Source organism: Leptodactylus fuscus, chromosome 1, assembly GCF_031893055.1.
Source record: "Leptodactylus fuscus isolate aLepFus1 chromosome 1, aLepFus1.hap2, whole genome shotgun sequence".
NCBI lineage: Eukaryota > Metazoa > Chordata > Amphibia > Anura > Leptodactylidae > Leptodactylus > Leptodactylus fuscus.
The window spans coordinates 212,221,165-212,241,164 of NC_134265.1; the positions used below are offsets into that span (position 1 = coordinate 212,221,165).

A 20,000-nucleotide genomic window follows, 5' to 3' on the forward strand; every position below is an offset into this window, starting at 1 on the left:
GGCGCCTTTTTTGCACCAATAACAGCGCAGGGGAGGTGGGACAGGAACTACGACACTGGGGGCATTGAAAAAAATTGGAAAAAGTCATTGGCTGCCGAAATCAGGTGACCTCCATTTTAGACGAATAGTGGATTTCAAATCCGGGTCATATGAGAATGTGAACTTTGTGACTATGAGACAGGGATAGCTGTACAGGCAGGGATAGCTAGGGATAACCTTTATTTAGGGGGGAATGTTATTAAAAATAACTTTTTGGGGCTCTATCGGGTGTGTAATTGTGATTTTTGTGAGATAAACTTTTTCCCATAGGGATGCATTGGCCAGCGCTGATTGGCCGAATTCCGTACTCTGGCCAATCAGTGCTGGCCAATGCATTCTATTAGCTTGATGAAGCAGAGTGTGCACAAGGGTTCAAGCGCACCCTCGGCTCTGATGTAGCAGAGCTGAGGCTGCACAAGGGTTCAAGCGCACCCTCGGCTCTGATGTAGGAGAGCCGAGGGTGCACTTGAACCCTTGTGCACCCTCGGCTCTGCTACATCAGAGCCGAGGGTGCGCTTGAACCCTTGTGCACACTCTGCTTCATCAAGCTAATAGAATGCATTGGCCAGCGCTGATTGGCCAATGCATTCTATTAGCCCGATGAAGTAGAGCTGAATGTGTGTGCTAAGCACACACATTCAGCTCTACTTCATCGGGCTAATAGAATGCATTGGCCAGCGCTGATTGGCCAGAGTACGGAATTCGGCCAATCAGCGCTGGCTCTGCTGGAGGAGGCGGAGTCTAAGATCGCTCCACACCAGTCTCCATTCAGGTCCGACCTTAGACTCCGCCTCCTCCAGCAGAGCCAGCGCTGATTGGCCGAATTCCGTACTCTGGCCAATCAGCACTGGCTAATGCATTGTATTGGCGTGATGAAGCAGTGCTGAATGTGCTTAACACACACATTCAGCTCTACTTCATCGGGCTAATAGAATGCATTGGCCAATCAGCGCTGGCCAATGCATTCTATTAGCGTGAACTGAGCTTGCACAGGGGTTCTAGTGCACCCTCGGCTCTGCTACATCAGATTGCTACATCTGATGTAGCAGTGCCGAGTGTGCATCAGATGTGTAGTTGAGCAAAACTGACTCAGCACTGCTAAGTCTCTGCATTCGCATAGGAATGCATTGGCCAGCCTTCGGCCAATCAGCGCTGGCTCTGCCGGAGGAGGCGGAGTCTAAGGTCGGACCTGAATGGAGACTGGTGTGGAGCGATCTTAGACTCCGCCTCCTCCAGCAGAGCCAGCGCTGATTGGTCGAGTTCCGTACTCTGGCCAATCAGCACTGGCCAATGCATTTCTATGGGGAAAAGTTAGCTTGCGAAAATCGCAAACTGACAGGGATTTCCATGAAATAAAGTGACTTTTATGCCCCCAGACATGCTTCCCCTGCTGTCCCAGTGTCATTCCAGGGTGTTGGTATCATTTCCTGGGGTGTCATAGTGGACTTGGTGACCCTCCAGACACGAATTTGGGTTTCCCCCTTAACGAGTTTATGTTCCCCATAGACTATAATGGGGTTCGAAACCCATTCGAACACTCGAACAGTGAGCGGCTGTTCGAATCGAATTTCGAACCTCGAACATTTTAGTGTTCGCTCATCTCTAGTAGATATAAGTTTAGCTCTTAGAAGAGCTGTTGGAGTAAGATTCCTACCTAAATAATTCTAATTACTAGCTAACCCTGGCAGAACATCTATCCCTGTCTAATTCACAGTCGCATCTGAACCGAATCTGAAAACAACTATTCTTATAAAGTGGAGGTCACCTGATTTAGCCAGCCAATGACTTTTTCTTTTTTTTGATGCCAACGTTGTCCTACTTCCTGTCCCACCTCCCCTGCACAGTTATTGGTGTAAAAAAGCTAGGGAAGGTGGGAATGGAATTGAATTTTTACTGTGTTTACCGCGTGGTATTCGTTCGAGTACGAGTATTTCGAATAACATAATATTTAATCGAATACCTACTCGATCGAATACTATTCCGCTCATCTCTACTCCGTTCCCCTATATCCTACTCTGTTGACTTGAGTATGGCTCTGTAGTACAGTAAGACAATATGTCAGGTTGTGCTATTCCTCCATTTACTCTATTTTTAATTAATAAGCTATACAAAAGTCTGGGAAGTTTAGCTTTCAATGTGTAGGTAGAAAAATTACTCATGACGGATTTGAAAAAGCTAGCAGGGAGGTGAATGGGTAACATTTGCATAATATAAGTGATCTTGGGTACAATATAGGTCTGGATCAAGTTTTTTCACCAGAACCAGGACAGGTAGGGTAGTTCAGACGATTTCAGAAGATGTCTGAGCTTTTGAAGAAGAGGATGTTAGCTCAGGGAGAAAACATTGTCTAGATTGCTGAGCAGTTTAATACCTAAATATTTAATATAATCCATTTTCCATATGAAGGGGAAGTCTTTTTGAATAATAGCTGCCATCTCGGGCAAAAATGAAACAGTTAGGATCTCCGATTTGGATATAGTTACTTTTGGAGAGCTCCCCATACTAAGCCAGAAGGGACATTAGAGCAGGAAGGCATTCCAAGGTATTCGTAACTAAAAAAAAAGTGCGTCGTCCACAAAAGCAACCTATTGCAAAGAATGTGATCCCACCTGAAACCGTGTAATCTGTGAGTCTAGATCAGACCTGGGCAATGTACGGCCCGCGGGCCATATCGGGCTCTCTGACTGATTCAGTCTGGCCCGAATAGTTTGACTAGGGAGGCGTGTCTAGGGATACGGGTCTAGGGAGGTGTGTCTTAGTGCCGGCAGGACAGTGCAAGAAGATGGAGACGTGTGGCGTGTGTTCTAAGGTACTGAGAGGGGAGGCGAATGTGAGATGCAGGGTGGAGAGTGTGTGTCTGTGTGTGTGTGTGTGTCTGTTTGTGTCTGCAGAACTTCAGACTACTCAGAAAGTACTGTAGCGATGTAGTCAGTATGTAAAGGGAGGGGGGTATCATAATGTTGAAGTCACTTGAACTGACCCTAAGGGGGGGAGGGTGAGGATGGTATGGATAGAAAAGAAGGTAATGGGAGGTAGGGGATTAGGTTACAATGAAAGGAAGGGTTGCGGTAACTAAAATAGCTGTACTCTTAGATTGGGAATGCCCTTGTAGCACCCGCACCTAATTGTGTGAGTTTAAGTTTAAGGAAAACATAAGCAAGAAAATGAAAGGCAGTATTCACAGTAAAATAAACAAATATTGTAATAGAGAGAACCTCAAAAGAAAAAAAACAATAAGAGGTGTAAGCCACTGGCTGGTCAAATAATGGAGGGGGTGTATATCTCACCCAGACTACTAAGGTAGGTGAGATGAGAAAACTGTAGAAACAACATTTCTCAGCAGATCATTCTGTCTGCTGAGTGTTATTCCAAAGTTCCGGTTACTGGGCTGGATTTTTAGGAATGGCAGGTAGGTTCACCTGACTCCTTCTGTGATTATTTTACTTCTGTGAGTTTAATAAAGCTGTGGCCATTTCGACATCCAAAATAAAGTGTTTTTGTTCATTTATTCCAAAGTCAATATTTACCGTAGTTTGGGTGGTTTTAAGAAGGAGTAAGGGACATTGCATATCCAAAAGTCATGTAAAATCCCGGGGTTCATCCAATTAAGACATGTGTATAATATGCAACTAAGGAAAATCCAGCTGCCCATGCATTGTTAAAGTCAAGTGCAGTTGTAGTTCACAAAATGACACATAAATCAAAATTCTAAATACCCCAAAATTTGAATTAGATCACCACAAACACTACTACAAATACTGTTGTATAGAGTTGGGACTGCATTTCTAATTGAAGATGTCTGTATTTATACCTATATCCGATATGTAGTGTATACAATTTTGGAATTACTTGGGCCTATAATTTATATAGTATCATAGGACATGCCATACTATAGGGTCATTGGTTTGGCTACTAACATAGTGATCTCAATTTTTTATATGGTGGCAAATAAAGGTTATGCTTTAGATGGGCAGTTTCTTTTTCTGTGAATAGTATACCTTCTGACTACTTGTTACATGATAGATGCGAACTTGCAGGGAATTGGCCGGTGCTTTGAATCTTTATTTATAAAACTCTCCATAAAGAGTACATTATTACCAAAAAGATCAGATTATATCTTCATTCCATAGGCATGTGATCGGCGTGATAATCAAAAATGTTATGTAGCAAAGTTATTTTTTGAACTGATGTCATTTTCTTTTCTTTGACAGCTGCAGAAAAGAGAGCGTTCATGCAGAGCATATGTCCAGGTAAAAATTATATATTTTATAACACATCTGAAATGTTATATCAATGGATAACACATAACTCATTTTAAAACTGTTAAAGCACATCCACACAGGTCCGAAATGCTGTAGAGCAGTGATTCCCAAACTTTATGAAGGCAGGACAGGTTTGCATGAGAATTTAGAAAAATAAATAATTTGAAAAATAAATCCTACCTGTGTTCTTCCTCTTACTGTGCTATAATCTACCTCTTATTTTGTCTTTTATTTTTTTTTCACCAGTATATTGTCTGTCTCACAGTTGTGCATCCCTTCTGCCTGCACAGAAACAAGCCATAATGGCTGTTATCTTGCATCCAGGACCATTATTATATTGTATCCTCTTGTTTTCTAACTATTATTCTGCTTTTCTCTATTAAATTTTGGCTCACGGTTATGCACTACTGTTTGCACATACACGACACTAACGGCCACAGTTTTGCTATGCAAGACAAGATATTTTGCAGACATTGCATTGGCTCCCTGGGAAATGTAGTTCAGTTCAGTAGAAGATCCCTCATTAGTAAACAAACTACCTGGACTACAATTTTATGACCTGATTATTTATTGGTTTGTGCATTCATTGTGTGCTCTAATCAACAGTGCCCCTCTGCTTATTCCACGAATACACATATCCCCCCCCCCCCCCCTTCCCCAGCACAGCCAACTAGTCTGTCTGGTGGCTTATTCACATTTAGCCATATCTTCCCCCACTCGCCTGCTCTCCACCTACCAGCTTATTCAGTGAGTTACATACCTGCCCACTCCAAGCCCAGAAGGCAGTCTGTAGTCACTATTGTTATTCCCCCCCCCCCCCCGCCACCTGCTCCCCCGCCCTCTCCTGTGCTTGCATGGAAGACACACGAAGCTTAGCCCACTTGCTCCACCTGACAGCAGACTTCAACAACTACTGTTGTTCACTGTATGCTGTGCAGCACTGTGATATAGAATCTGCAGATGATGTTTATTAGTAGCTAGAGATGAGCGAACAGTGAAACATTCGATATTCGTTATTCGTTTCGAATAGCCCCTCAATATTCAACTATTCGAACGAATATCGAACCCCGTTATAGTCTATGGGGAAAAACCGTTTGTTTCAGGGGAAACCATTAATCAACTCAGGAGGGTCTCCAAGTCCACTATTACACCTCAGCAAATGATGACAACATCTCTGGAATGCAACTGGGATAGCAGGGGAAGCATGCCTGGGGGCATCTAATGCTCCCAATATGATTTTTGGCCCATGGAGTGAGTAGAGCCTTGCACCAGTAGTTTTATTTTGTGGCCCTTGGGGTTAGTTGAGCCTCGCACCAGCAGTGTTTTTGGCCCTTGGGGTTAGTTGACCCTTGCACCAGCAGTGTTTTTGGCCCTTGGAGTGAGTAGAGCCTTGCACCAGCAGTGTTTTTGGCCCTTGGAGTGAGTAGAGCCTTGCACCAGCAGTGTTTTTGGCCCTTGGAGTGAGTAGAGCCTTGCACCAGCAGTGTTTTAGTTTTTGGCCCTTGGAGTGAGTAGAGACTTGCACAAGCAGTGTTTTAGTTTTTTTGGCCCTTGGAGTGAGTCGAGCCTTGCACCAGCAGTGTTTTACTTTTTGGCCCTTGGAGTGAGTAGAGCCTTGCACCAGCAGTGTTTTACTTTTTGGCCCTTGGAGTGAGTAGAGCCTTGCACCAGCAGTGTTTTTGGCCCTTGGAGTGAGTAGAGCCTTGCACCAGTAGAGTTTTAGTTTTTGGCCCTTGGAGTGATTAGAGCCTTGCACCAGCAGTGTTTTTGGCCCTTGGGGTGAGTAGAGCCTCTAACCAGCAGAGTTTGAGGGAATCCGGGTGGATTGAGACTCTAACCAACAGAGTTTGAGGGAATCCGGGTGGATTGAGACTCTAACCAGCAGCGTTTGGGGGAATCAGGGTGGATTGAGACTCTAACCAGCAGAGTTTGGGGGAACCAGGGTGGATTGAGCCTAGTAGGAGCAGAATTGTGCAACGCTGATGGTGGAGGAGTATGAGGAGGAGCAGGAATTGTAGAGGTTGAGCACACACATGAAACTTCATGTCGGTGTGCTTGACACCGGTGGACATGAAAATGATGGGTCTATCCAGTGGCTGTTCATTTAGATCAGCGTCAGCCAGTCAGCACTGTCAGCTGACAGCCGGCTGCACTTATCCGTAATTATGCCACTGGCTGCGCTGAAAACCCTTTCTGATAGCATGCCAATGCGTACAGCGCAAGTTCCAGCCACAAATCCAACTAAGTGTAGGGCGCAGAGGGATCGGAGAGGACAGGGCTGTGGTCGGCCAGGTACTCCCGCAACATGCGCCTATACTTGTCCCTCCTGGTGACACTAGGCCCCTCAGTGGCGGTAGTTTGGCGAGGCGGTGCCATTAACGTGTCCCAGACCTTGGAGAGTGTGCCCCTGCCGGGTGTGGACCGGATGGCAGTTGTTAGCCTGTTGAAGGAACTCTCCTCTCTGCTGCCAACGAGAGTTGATGGAAACATCTCCAACATATTCTGCACCAGTTGCTTGTGGCAATCACTAATGTGACTGGCCCTCCCCTCTACCGGAATAAAATTTGAGATATTATTTTTATACTGGGGGTCGAGGATTGCAAAAACCCAGTAGTGGTTGCTCTCCAGGATTTTGACAATGCGTCTGTCAGTTGAAAAGCACCGCTACATGAATTCAGCCATGTGTGCCAGAGTGTTACTTGGCATGACTTCGCTGCCCCCACCGGAATGGTCACTCTCCATTTCCTCCTTTTCCTCCTCCTCCATTTCACCCCATCCGCGCTGCAGCAATGGGACGCAATGAACAATGAGCTAACTCTGAGGAACCCTTAGGTTTTGGAGATGGTACTCCATCAAGGGTCTCTGCTGCTCGCACACTCTGCTCAACATGTGGTATGTCGAGTTCCAGCGTGTGGGGACGTCGCACAACAGCCGGTGTTCTGGCAGATGGAGGCGTTGCTGGAGTGTTTTGAGGCTAGCAGTGGCTACTGTAGACTTGTGAAAGTGGGCGCACAAGCGCCACACTTTCACCAGTAGCTCGGCTAAATTGGGGTACGTTTTTAAAAACCGTTGCACAACTAAATTGAAAACGTGGGCCAGACATGGAATGTGTTGGAGGTTGGCAAGCGCCATAGCCGCTACCAGGTTCCGGCTGTTATCACACACGACCATGCCTGGGCCCAGGTGCAGCGGCGAAAACCATGTTGAAGTCTCATCAAGGACGACATCCCTCACCTCGGAGGCAGTGTGCTGTCCCGTACCACAAGCTGATGAGCTTCAGCACAGCCTGCTGACTTCTCCTGACGCCAGTGCTGCAGCATTTCCAGCAGGTAGCTGGAGTCGATGTGATGGCGGAGGAGAAGAAGGGTGGTGGTTCAGAGCCCCTGCCAGGAATGTTGGGCGGGGAAATGAGGTAGAACGCCCCAGTTTGTGACCCGGTCCCAGCCTCAACTACCTTCACCCAGTGTGCCATCAGTGAAATGTAGCGTCCCTGTCCGCATGCACTTGTCCACACGTCGGTGGTCAAGTGGACCTTTGTGCAAAGCGCAGAACTTAGGGCCCACCTGATGTCGCGTGACACGTGCTGGTGCAAGGCGGGGACGGCACAGCGGGAGAAGTAGTGTCGGACAGGGAAGGCAACATCTCCTGAGCCAGGAGTTTGGAGATGTACATGTTTAAGGCTTGTGCATGTGGGTGGGTAGTGCTGTATTTTTGCCTGCACTCAAATGTCTGGGAGATGGTGAGTTGCTGGGAAGATGAGCATGATGGTGCAGGAGAAGGAGCTGAGGCAGGAAAAGGGGAGGATGCGGGGGAATTCTCCAAAGTGGCGGAGTCAGATGTGGAGGTGTCCTGGCTGCTGGTCTGGACTGCAGCGCCAGCACTGGCAACGGTGGGAGAGGCAGTGGCGGCAACGCCGGACGACGATTGTCCTGCGTTTGCTCTTTGCCACTGAGCCCAGTGCTTGCTTTCCAAATAACGGTGCATGGCAGTGGTCGTAAGGTTGCTCTTTTCAGAGCCCCTACTCATTTTCGAGTTGCAAATTGTGCAAACCGCGCTATATTTGTCCTCCGCACATACATTAAAAAATCTCCACACCACCGAAGACCGTGGCCTCGATGTGGGAGTTTTTCTAGGCTGGCTAGAATAGGGAACATTTTGGGCCTTGCTGGCTGTGGCCTGGCTTCGGTGAAGCAGCTGTTCTCTGCCTCTGGGCATGCCTCTTTGGTGCTTCACTTCCCTTCACATCTGGTACCTCCTGGGAGGTGGGAAAGGAGGGATTACTTTGCTGGGAAGATTGGGCAGGAGGAGTTGAGGTAGAGGTTGACTGGCTGGTGGAGAATGTGCTGGAAGCATTATCCTCCAGCCATTGTAACACCTGTTCCTGGTGCTCAGGCCTAGTTAGGTTTGTGCCCTGCACCCTACTTAATGAGGCCATCAATCCGAAGACTGTGAGGAAGTGCAATGCTTGCTGCCGCAGAGCAGTAGGCATGGGAGACGCTGTTGGTTGACCACAACCTTACTCCCCATCTGCATTTCCACGCCCCTGTCCCTTTGTGCTAGCCTTGCGCATTTTTAGATGTATAGTAATGCAAATTTTATGGTCTATAGACCGATGAAAGCTGGGTTGAGCGTATCTTGCCAGACTGAATTGCTCTGTATCCCTGTTAGATGTTTGGAGGGACACACAGTGGAAAGCTGGGTTGAGCGTATATACCCGGACTGAATTTCTCTGTATCCCTGTTTTGGGGGTACACTGCCTGGAAAGCTGGGTTGAGCGTATATAGCTGGACTGAATTGATCTGTGTCCCTGTTTTGGGGCTACACCACCTGCAAAGCTGGGTTGAGTGTATATAGCTGGATTGAATTTCTCTGTATCCCTGTTAGTTGTTTGGGGGGGACACTGCCTGCAAAGCTGGGTTGAGCTTATATAGCTGGACTGAATTGCTCTGTATCCTTGTTTTGGGGGGACACCGCCTGCAAAGCTGGGTTAAGCGTATATAGCTGGACTGAATTGCTCTGCATCCCTGTTTTGGGGAGACCGCCTGCAAAGCTGGATTGAGCGTATATATCTGGACTGAATTGCTCTGTATCCTTGTTTTGGGGGGACCTCGTGGAAACCTCTCCCCGCAGTATAGCTCTGAAAAGAGCTGTTTTTCTTCTGTTTTTCCCTGCCTAGCTGAAGCTAATCCCTATCTAGCCCTCAGCAGCACGTCTGTCCCTATGTCTCAAAGCCTGAAAATGAAACGAAGATGGGGGCCGCTATTCTTATAAATCGGAGGTCACATGTTTTCGGCAGCCAATGGGTTTTTTCAATTTTTTTTCAATGTCTCCATTGTCGTAGTTCCTGTCCCACCTCCCCTGCACAGTTTTTGGTGCAAAAAACGCGCCAGGGAAGGTTGGAGGGGATACGAATTTTTACTGTGTTTACCGCATGGTATTCAATTGGAAATGAATACCTCAAACGGCCTGATATTCGATCGAATACCTATTTGATCGAACGGCGTTCGCTCATCTCTGTTAGTAGCCCTATCAGGATTGCAAGAATGCACAGAATACTTACCACTGAGGGCTCATGAGCCCCTCTCTGATGTGCACATGACCCCTCAGATTGGAGAGTTTCTGTTCAGAATTTCTGAGCAGAAAATGCACAGCTATTTACATTAGCAGCAAAATGGAGGAGATTTTGATAAATAATAGTTCCTGCTTATAAATAATACAATAATACTGCACCCTTACCAGTAATAGCTCCCTCAAATAATAATCCCTACATATAAATTATGTCCAGTATCAGTAATAGTTCCCCCCTTTAAAGAGGTTGTCCCATCTCAAGGATCCTATCTATACTGGTAGCTTATGTAAATTTAAGTTTTTTCCTAAATATATTGCTTTAGAAATTCTGCTTTCTTTGCTTGTAATGTGACCTTATTCCTCCCATTATTTACACCGTGTTGCTATAACCACGGACTATAGGACAAGTGTCACTTACTCAGTGCCAGCCAGGCAATCCCTTAAATTAATTGCACGTTACTGAGCAGCTCAGTAGCTGAGTCTGTGATACAGTGTGAACAGACTGCAACAAGGTAACAAACATTCACCAGTTAATTGCACTGGGCAGCTGAGTCTGTGATACAGTGTGAACAGACTGCAACAAGGTAACAAATATTCACCAGTTAAACTGCACTGGATAAACCCACCGGTGAGTAGATGCAACAGGTGCAGGCTTCCAGGAGTTACAGTGGGGCAAAAAAGTATTTAGTCAGTCACCAATAGTGCAAGTTCCACCACTTAAAAAGATGAGAGGCGTCTGTAATTTACATCATAGGCAGACCTCAACTATGAGAGACAAAATGAGAAAACAAATCCAGAAAATCACATTGTCTGATTTTTGTAAGAATTTATTTGCAAATTATGGTGGAAAATAAGTATTTGGTCACCTACAAGCAATCAAGATTTCTGGCTTTCACAGACCTGTAACTTCTTCTTTAAGAGTCTCCTCTTTCCTCCACTCATTACCTGTAGTAATGGCACCTGTTTAAACTTGTTATCACTATAAAAAGACACCTGTGCACACCCTCAAACAGTCAGACTCCAAACTCCACTATGGTGAAGACCAAAGAGCTGTCAAAGGACACCAGAGACAAAATTGTAGCCCTGCACCAGGCTGGGAAGACTGAATCTGCAATAGGCAACCAGCTTCGATTGAAGAAATCAACTGTGGGAGCAATAATTAGAAAATGGAAGACATACAAGACCACTGATAATCTCCCTTGCTCTGGGGCTCCACGCAAAATCTCACCCCGTGGGGTCAAAATGATCACAAGAACGGTGAGCAAAAATCCCAGAACAACGCGGGGGGACCTAGTGAATGAACTGCAGAGAGCTGGGACCAATGTAACAAAGCCTACCATCAGTAACACACTACGCCGCCAGGGACTCAGATCCTGCAGTGCCAGACGTGTCCCACTGCTTAAGCCAGTACATGTCCGGGCCCGTCTGAAGTTTGCTAGAGAGCATATGGATGATCCAGAAGAGTATTGGGAGAATGTCCTATGGTCTGATGAAAGCAAACTGGAACTGTTTGGTAGAAACACCACTTTACGTGTTTGGAGGAAAAAGAATACTGAGTTGCATCCATCAAACACCATACCTACTGTAAAGCATGGGGGTGGAAACATCATGCTTTGGGGCTGTTTCTCTGCAAAGGGGCCAGGACGACTGATCCGAGTACATGAAAGAATGAATGGGGCCATGTATCGTGAGATTTTGAGTGCAAACCTCCTTCCATCAGCAAGGGCATTGAAGATGAAACGTGGCTGGGTCTTTCAACATGACAATGATCCAAAGCACACCACCAGGGCAATGAAGGAGTGGCTTAGTAAGAAGCATTTCAAGGTCCTGGAGTGGCCTAGCCAGTCTCCAGATCTCAACCCTATCGAAAACCTTTGGAGGGAGTTGAAAGTCCGTGTTGCCAAGCGACAACCCCAAAACATCACTGCTCTAGAGGAGATCTGCATGGAGGAATGGGCCAACATACCAACAACAGTGTGTGCCAACCTTGTGAAGACTTACAGAAAACGTTTGACCTCTGTCATTGCCAACAAAGGATATATAACAAAGTATTGACATGAAATTTTGTTTCTGACCAAATACTTATTTTCCACCATAATTTGCAAATAAATTCTTACAAAATCAGACAATGTGATTTTCTGGATTTGTTTTCTCATTTTGTCTCTCATAGTTGAGGTCTACCTATGATGTAAATTACAGACTCCTCTCATCTTTTTAAGTGGTGGAACTTGCACTATTGGTGACTGACTAAATACTTTTTTGCCCCACTGTAAATGTCAACTCCTGGTCAGCAACACAAGACAGCTCAGTGGCTCACAGACTCCTAGTATTCAGAACTGACAGGGATAGAGGGCCAGGGCACAGGCTAACCCAGAGACCAAACCTGCTGACAGCGCCATGGGCTGGTACAGAGACCACTGCTCCAAGCCCTAGTGTAGAGCTGCCAGTTCAGGAGAATTACAGGTCCTACTAACAGTGCCCAGATTGGGGCCAAAGTATAAAACACAGAGGAACCTAGCCCTGAACTTCTGTTATAAACAATTTCCAGTCAAAGTGTGAGCACTGGGTGGCAGCACACTCAACGTATATAAAGGGAAGTCCCCGCTCTGCAGGGCGGTGGTCATGACCTCATCGGTCATGCTCAGTATGGCCAAAATGGGACTTAACTTCTGAGCGGCTCTGAAAAGTCCGAGCATGCTCAGTAGAGGAGAAACGGGACTTAGTCTCTAGACACCTCACTGCATGAGGCCAAGGGTGAGAGTCGGATTGACCTGCAGGTGGCTTTTTGTGCAGGAACGGAGGCCTGCGGCACCCCATCCTAACAGCTCTCCACAGTGCCCCCCAGTCTAATGCTGCTCAGTGGCCCCACACAAAAGCCCCAGAGAAGCTGCACACAGCATAATGTGCTCTCCAGAGGGCCCTCCCAGTATAATGTTCCACAATATCCCCACACAGTATAATAGGCTCACTAGAGTGCCCACACCTGAGCCTAAGACAACAGGTCTGACATATATAATGGTTGAATATACAAAAAGAAAAAAAAGGCACCAGAAATTATAGCAAGATGTAAAAACTTATAATTTATTGATACATACATATAAAATACATGTATATTGACATAGGATGAGTGGAAACACCACATGAGAGAACACTTGCACTCCTCATACAGAAATGTGACAGTAAAGCATATTATACATTAGTGAATAAGCAAATACTGCCCCTCATGCCAAGGTAATCACATAGCTGCAAGAAATCACAATACATATGTTAGGTACAAGAGATATGTACCCATAACAACTTACATCAAGAAACAGTAAACACTAGTCAAATTTCTGAAGAACGGAGAAAAGATGTTGCCCCAATGCTTGTTTCACCTAAACTTTGTCTGGAGGTGTATCAGGATTAAGAATAGCCAAGAATATATATCTCTCTATATTATAAAAATGAATTTCCGTCCGTCCGTCCGTCCGTCTGTTCGTTCTCTAATGCGAACCAAACGACTGGACCAATCTTCAGCAAATTTGGTACAGAGATACTTCAGGTATCCGGGAAGGTTTAAGACAAGACTCCAACTCGCTCGAACGTACCGTTGCTGAGATACAGCATTCCAAACACAGTGACCCCCCTTAGCCAATACAAACCTGCAAGACTTTCACTCATATTCCAACTGCAATACACACGGTCAATCCTCATGCACAATACAACACTGATATCCAAACTGAGATACACGCATCAGAGGATTAGATACACAGATCAGCACACAGTATCACACGCCAGAGGATTAGATACACGGGTCTGCACACAGTCCCACACACCAGAGGATTAAATACGCACTTCTGCACACAGTTCCACACACTGAAGGATTTGATAAGTGCGTCTGCAGACGGTTCCACATGCTGAAGGATTAGCTACAGGTGTCTACACACAGTTCCACACTCCAGAGGATTAGATACGCACATCTGCACACATTTGTACACGCCATAGGATTAGATACACGCGTCTGCACACAGTACCAAATGCAGTAGGATTAGATACGCGCGTCTACACATAGTTCCACACACCGAAGGATTAGATACGCGCCTCTTCACACAATACCACACAGGGGAGGATTAGATACGTGTGTGTGCACACAGTACCACACTTTGGAGGATTAGATACATGCCTCTACACACAGTATCACAAGCCGGAGAATTAGATACGCGTCTCCGCACACAGTACCACACGGGGGAGGATTAGATACACGCATCTACTCACAGTACCACATGCCATAGGATTAGATACACACGTCTGCACACAGTACCACATGCCGGGGGATTGGATACACACGTCTACACACAGTTCCACACGCTGTAGGATTAGATACTCGCCTCTTCACACAATACCACACAGGGGAGGATTAGATACACGTGTCTTCACACAGTTGTACACGCCATAGGATTAGATACACGCGTCTGCACACAGTACCACATACCGTAGGATTAGATACACGCGTCTACACACAGTACCACATGCCGTAGGATTAGATACGCGTGTCTGCACACAGTACCACATGCCGTAGGATTAGATACAGGCGTCTACACACAGTTCCACACTCCAGAGGATTAGATATGCGCGTCTGCACACAGTTGTACACGCCATAGGATTAGATACACGCGTCTGCACACAGTACCACATGCTGTAGGATTAGATACACGCATCTGCTTACAGTTCCACATGTCAGACGATTAGATACGCACATCTTCACACAGTTGTACACGCCATAGGATTAGATACACGTGTCTGCATACAGTACCACATGCTGTAGGATTAGATACACGCGTCTATACACAGTTCCACATGCCGTAGGATTAGATACGCGCCTCTTCACACAATACCACACAGGGGAGGATTAGATACATGCCTCTGCACACAGTACCACATGCCATATAATTAGATACGCGTCTCAGCACACAGTACCACACGGGGGAGGATTAGATACGTGCATCTGCACACAGTACCTCACGCCAGAAGATTAGATACACCTGTCTGCACACAGTACCACACGCCAGAGGATTAGATACGCGCGTCTGCACACAGTTTCACTTACCGGAGGATTAGATACGTGCCTCTTCACACAATGCCACACGGGGAAGGATTAGATACACACATCTGCACACAGTACCACACGCCGGAGGATTAGATATGTGCATCTGCACACAGTACCACACCAACAAGGATTAGATACTTACTCTAAACACACTACTACACGGGTAATGATTAGACACAGCTTTACTCCAGGTATCCATAACAACTGATCACAGGTTTTTCACTGATATCTAAAATGAGATACACATAATCACATGACGCTTATGGACATACACACAAACCACATACAAAATACACCAGTGCAAAATTGGACATTTCTTATGGGGCCACTACACAAACATAAAATGTAATATACCCGTGCGAAGCCGGGTCCTCCCTCTATAATATATATATATATATATATATATATATATATATATATATATTATATATAATATATAGGATATTAGCAGGAAGACCCAGCTTCGCACGGGTATATTTAATTTTTTGTTTGTGTAGTGGCCCCATAAGAATTGTCCAGTTTTGCACTGGTGTATTTTGTATATTGTTTGTGTGTGTCCATAAGTGTCATGTGATCATGTGTATCTTAATTTGTATATCAGTAAAAAACCTGCGATTGGTTGTTATGGATACATGGAGTAAAGCTGTGTGATCTTGTGTAACAGCATCATCCACAGTGCCCTGCCCCTTTAAAGTTGACATAAAACAGTGAAGAAAAATGGTTGGGTTGCTATGAAACCTGGAGTAAAACTCTAATTTGTGATACTCTGTGCAGAGCCGCGGATCTAATCCTCCGGCGTGTGGTACTGTGTACTGAGGTGTTTATCTAATCCTCCAGTGTGTGGAACTGTGCGTGTACCTGCGTATCTAATCCTGTGACATGTTTAACTGTGTGTAGATGCACGTATCTAATCCTCTGGCATGTGGAACTGTGTGCAGATGCGTGTATCTAATCCTTCAGCATGTGGTATTGTGTAAAGACGTGCGTATCTAATCCTCAGGCATGTAGAACTGTGTGCTGGCATGTGTTACTATGTGTTGAGGCGCGTATCTAATCCTCCAGCGTGTGGTGCTATGTATTGAGGAGCATATCTAATCCTCCAGCATGTGGAACTGTGTGCAGACACTTGTATCTAATCCTCCGGCGTGTGGTATTGTGTGCAGTGGCACATATCTAATCCTCCGGCATGTGGTACCCTGTGCTGACCTGTGTATCTAATCATCCAGCATGTGGAACTGTGTGCAGGCACGCGTATCTAATCCTTCGGCTTGTGTAACTGTGTGCAGACGCACGTATCTAATCTTTCGGCGTGTGTAACTGTGTGCAGACGCACGTATCTAATTCTCTGGCGTTTGATACTGGGTGCTGACCTGTGTATCTAATCCTCTGATGCGTGTATCTCAGTTTGGATATCAGTGTTGGATTGTACATGTGGAGTGACCGTGTGTATTTCAGTTGGAATATGAGTGAAAGACTTGCAGATTTGTATTGGCTAATGGGGAGGTCAGGGTTTTGGGAAAGCTGTAGCTGCGGAATGGTACGTTAGAGCAAGTTGAAGCCTCATCTTAAACCTTCCCGGACACCTGAAGTATCTGTGTGCCAAATTTGGTGAAGATCGGTCTGGTCGTTTGGTCGCGCTGACCATGCATTGTATAATATAAGCACCAAAAGTATACAAAAAAGAGTGGTACCTGGATATAGAAGTAACACATGGTGGAGAGCAAAGGAACAGGACACGCCAACGTGCCTCAACATAAAGTTACATACGATAAAAGTCATCAGAATGGTGTATAGAATGTACATCCCATACGTCAGAGTGGAGAATGGGGCCAATCTACTGCTCCGAAAAGATACACAGGGGATTTACAAATTATGAATTTTCCACCCGCTTGGAATTGAAATAAATGAGACTAAGCTACAGCATGGCCATGTGATGAACATGATCTCACTTCCTGAGAAGACGAAAGCAGCCACGTTTTCAAGACAGGACTTGCATAAAAAGACAAAGATTCGGGCAAAAAAGCAGAACAGCATGCATACAACAGAATAAGAAAACAAACAGAAGGGGCCTGGCTTTCAGTAGTTTTTTTTCTTGCATGCGTTCACATATGCACAGCCTTATTATCAGTTTACCTCAGACGTGGTACACATGAGGTGGAGGAAAATTGATGTCAGAATGGATCCCATAGTTTTCTAAGGGAACTCTGGCATCAGTTCTGATGCCGTATGGTGTTGCATCTGTTTCAACTGGAGGGAAATCATTATCTGCAGCTTTTTCCATCTAGCTTACTTAAAATTACTGCAGCGGTGGATGAATTGCAAGTGCTGCCTGCAGATGGATGTGGCTGCACCAGACATTTTGTGCAGTCCATCCATGCACAGTAATGAGGCCAGAGATTGCCGGCTTCACTACTTTACCTGAGCAGGGGTTGCTCTTCTAGGCTTGTCAGCTCCTCCTGTAGGTACTGTGGTCTGAACCCCCACTCTATATCTAGTATAATGTCCCATAGCGACCCCTCAACACTGTATACATTTCCATAGCAGCTTCTCCACATGGTATAATTTCCCATAGTGTCCCCTCCACACGGTATAATGTCCCATAGTGGCCCCGTCATATGGTATAATTTCCCATAGTGGCCCCATCATATGGTATAACATCCCATAGTGGCCCCTCCACATGGTATAGCATTCCATAGTGGCTTCTCCTTGGCTCCGGCACGACTCCATGTCTTAAACCCTTTTCAATGAAGTCACAGACATAGGTTATGCTGGCATCATTTTGCATTGTGACGCCAGCCTGACCTACATGACGTATGCCCTTTCCCTGGCAAGAGAATTTCTTGAGCAAATTGCACGATATCCGTCTTGTCCATTTATAAAAAAAAAAAAAAAAAAAGCAGGGGGCCCCTAAAGGTGAGGCAGTCAGTGACTGGCAGCAGGGTCGGACCCCTCAGGAGCTTGGGGCCCTGGCACTTCCCTGGGTTTGCCGGATTCTGATGCTGGCCCTGAAAAATGACCTAAATAATCGGCATTAATCGTAATCAAGATAAAATGCCACATTAACCACAATTTTGATCTAGGTCCTAATCACTTCTTTCCTTATTTGTCTGTATATAAAGAGCTGCAGAATGTGTTTTCTGGTAGGTGAAATGTTTAGGAGTCAATTGGGAGTAAAGTGGTTTAAACAAAAAAAAAAAAAAATTTACTCATACAGATGTAGAAAAGATGAAAGAAGTACTGCAGCAATTTTTTTTCTTTCCCTTAACCCATTATTGGTAGTAATTCTTCAGCTTTCTTTCATATACACTCACCGGCCACTTTATTAGGTACACCATGCTAGTAACGGGTTGGACCCCCTTTTGCCTTCAGAACTGCCTCAATTCTTCATGGCATAGATTCAACAAGGTGCTGGAAGCATTCCTCAGAGATTTTGGTCCATATTGACATGATGGCATCACACAGTTGCCGCAGATTTGTCGGCTGCACATCCATGATGCGAATCTCCCGTTCCACCACATCCCAAAGATGCTCTATTGGATTGAGATCTGGTGACTGTGGAGGCCATTGGAGTACAGTGGTCATGTCATGTTCAAGAAACCAGTCTGAGATGATTCCAGCTTTATGACATGGCACATTATCCTGCTGAAAGTAGCCATCAGATGTTGGGTACATTGTGGTCATAAAGGGATGGACATGGTCAGCAACAATACTCAGGTAGGCTTTGGCGTTGCAACGATGCTCAATTGGTACCAAGGGGCCCAAAGAGTGCCAAGAAAATATTCCCCACACCATGACACCACCACCACCAGCCTGAACCGTTGATACAAGGCAGGATGGATCCATGCTTTCATGTTGACGCCAAATTCTGACCCTACCATCCGAATGTCGCAGCAGAAATCGAGACTCATCAGACCAGGCAACGTTTTTCCAATCTTCAATTGTCCAATTTCGATGAGCTTGTGCAAATTGTAGCATCAGTTTCCTGTTCTTAGCTGAAAGGAGTGGCACCCGGTGTGGTCTTCTGCTGCTGTAGCCCATCTGCCTCAAAGTTCGACGTACTGTGTGTTCAGAGATGCTCTTCTGGCTACCTTGGTTGTAACGGGTGGCTATTTGAGTCACTGTTGCCTTTCTATCAGCTCGAACCAGTCTGGCCATTCTCCTCTGACCTCTGGCATCAACAACGCATTTCCGCCCACAGAACTGCCGCTCACTGGATGTTTTTTCTTTTTCGGACCATTCTCTGTAAACCCTAGAGATGGTTGTGCGTGAAAATCCCAGTAGATCAGCAGTTTCTGAAATACTCAGACCAGCCCTTCTGGCACCAACAACCATGCCACGTTCAAAGGCACTCAAATCACCTTTCTTCCCCATACTGATGCTCGGTTTGAACTGCAGGAGATTGTCTTGACCATGTCTACATGCCTAAATGCACTGAGTTGCCGCCATGTGATTGGCTGATTAGAAATTAAGTGTTAACAAGCAGTTGGACAGGTGTACCTAATAAAGTGGCCGGTGAGTGTATACTACACTTAAATCCTTGCAAGCCAGTTTCTTGTCATTGACTTCTGATCAGACACCATTTTGTCTTTCATGTTTCTGTTTACTCTGTAATTCTTCCCATGATGCATCAGCACAGGATCAAATGGTCAGTTAATGTCTGTACAATATCTAGCTTATAGTGAGCAATGTAATTATCCTTCTCTTTATATTCTCCCAAGTGATCAATGAGACTATAGTACAAGTAAAGAGTCAAGCAGGCTGAGGTGTGATTTCTTTCGTGAAACTCTTTCGAGTTTGTTTCAGACAAACTAGAATGGCTGCTGCCATATGTATGAGACAGGGAAATGCAGAAGAGACACATCTCTTGCCAGTGTAAGGGCTCGTTCACATCTGTGACCGTACTCCGTTTTGCAGGTTTCCATTTCCTGCACAAAACGGGCAGGAGACAGAAAGCTGCCGGCATGTTTCAATCCCATTCATTTGAATGGGCTTGAAAAGCCGTGTGCGCCGGTGAGCATTTTATGCGTTCCGCGGCAAAACCATTT

The 20,000-nt window shown here is 45.6% G+C and overlaps 1 protein-coding gene across 1 annotated transcript in view; it reads left to right on the forward strand.

The window, feature by feature from the left end:
- The window catches only part of ADGRL3 (adhesion G protein-coupled receptor L3), an 877,296-nt gene that overhangs the window by 447,380 nt on the left and 409,916 nt on the right, over positions 1 to 20,000 (forward strand). Inside the window, exon 12 of the mRNA XM_075282777.1 lies at positions 4,251 to 4,289. Within this exon, the coding sequence (XP_075138878.1) occupies positions 4,251 to 4,289 (39 nt within the window). The remainder of the gene's footprint in view (positions 1 to 4,250; positions 4,290 to 20,000) is intronic.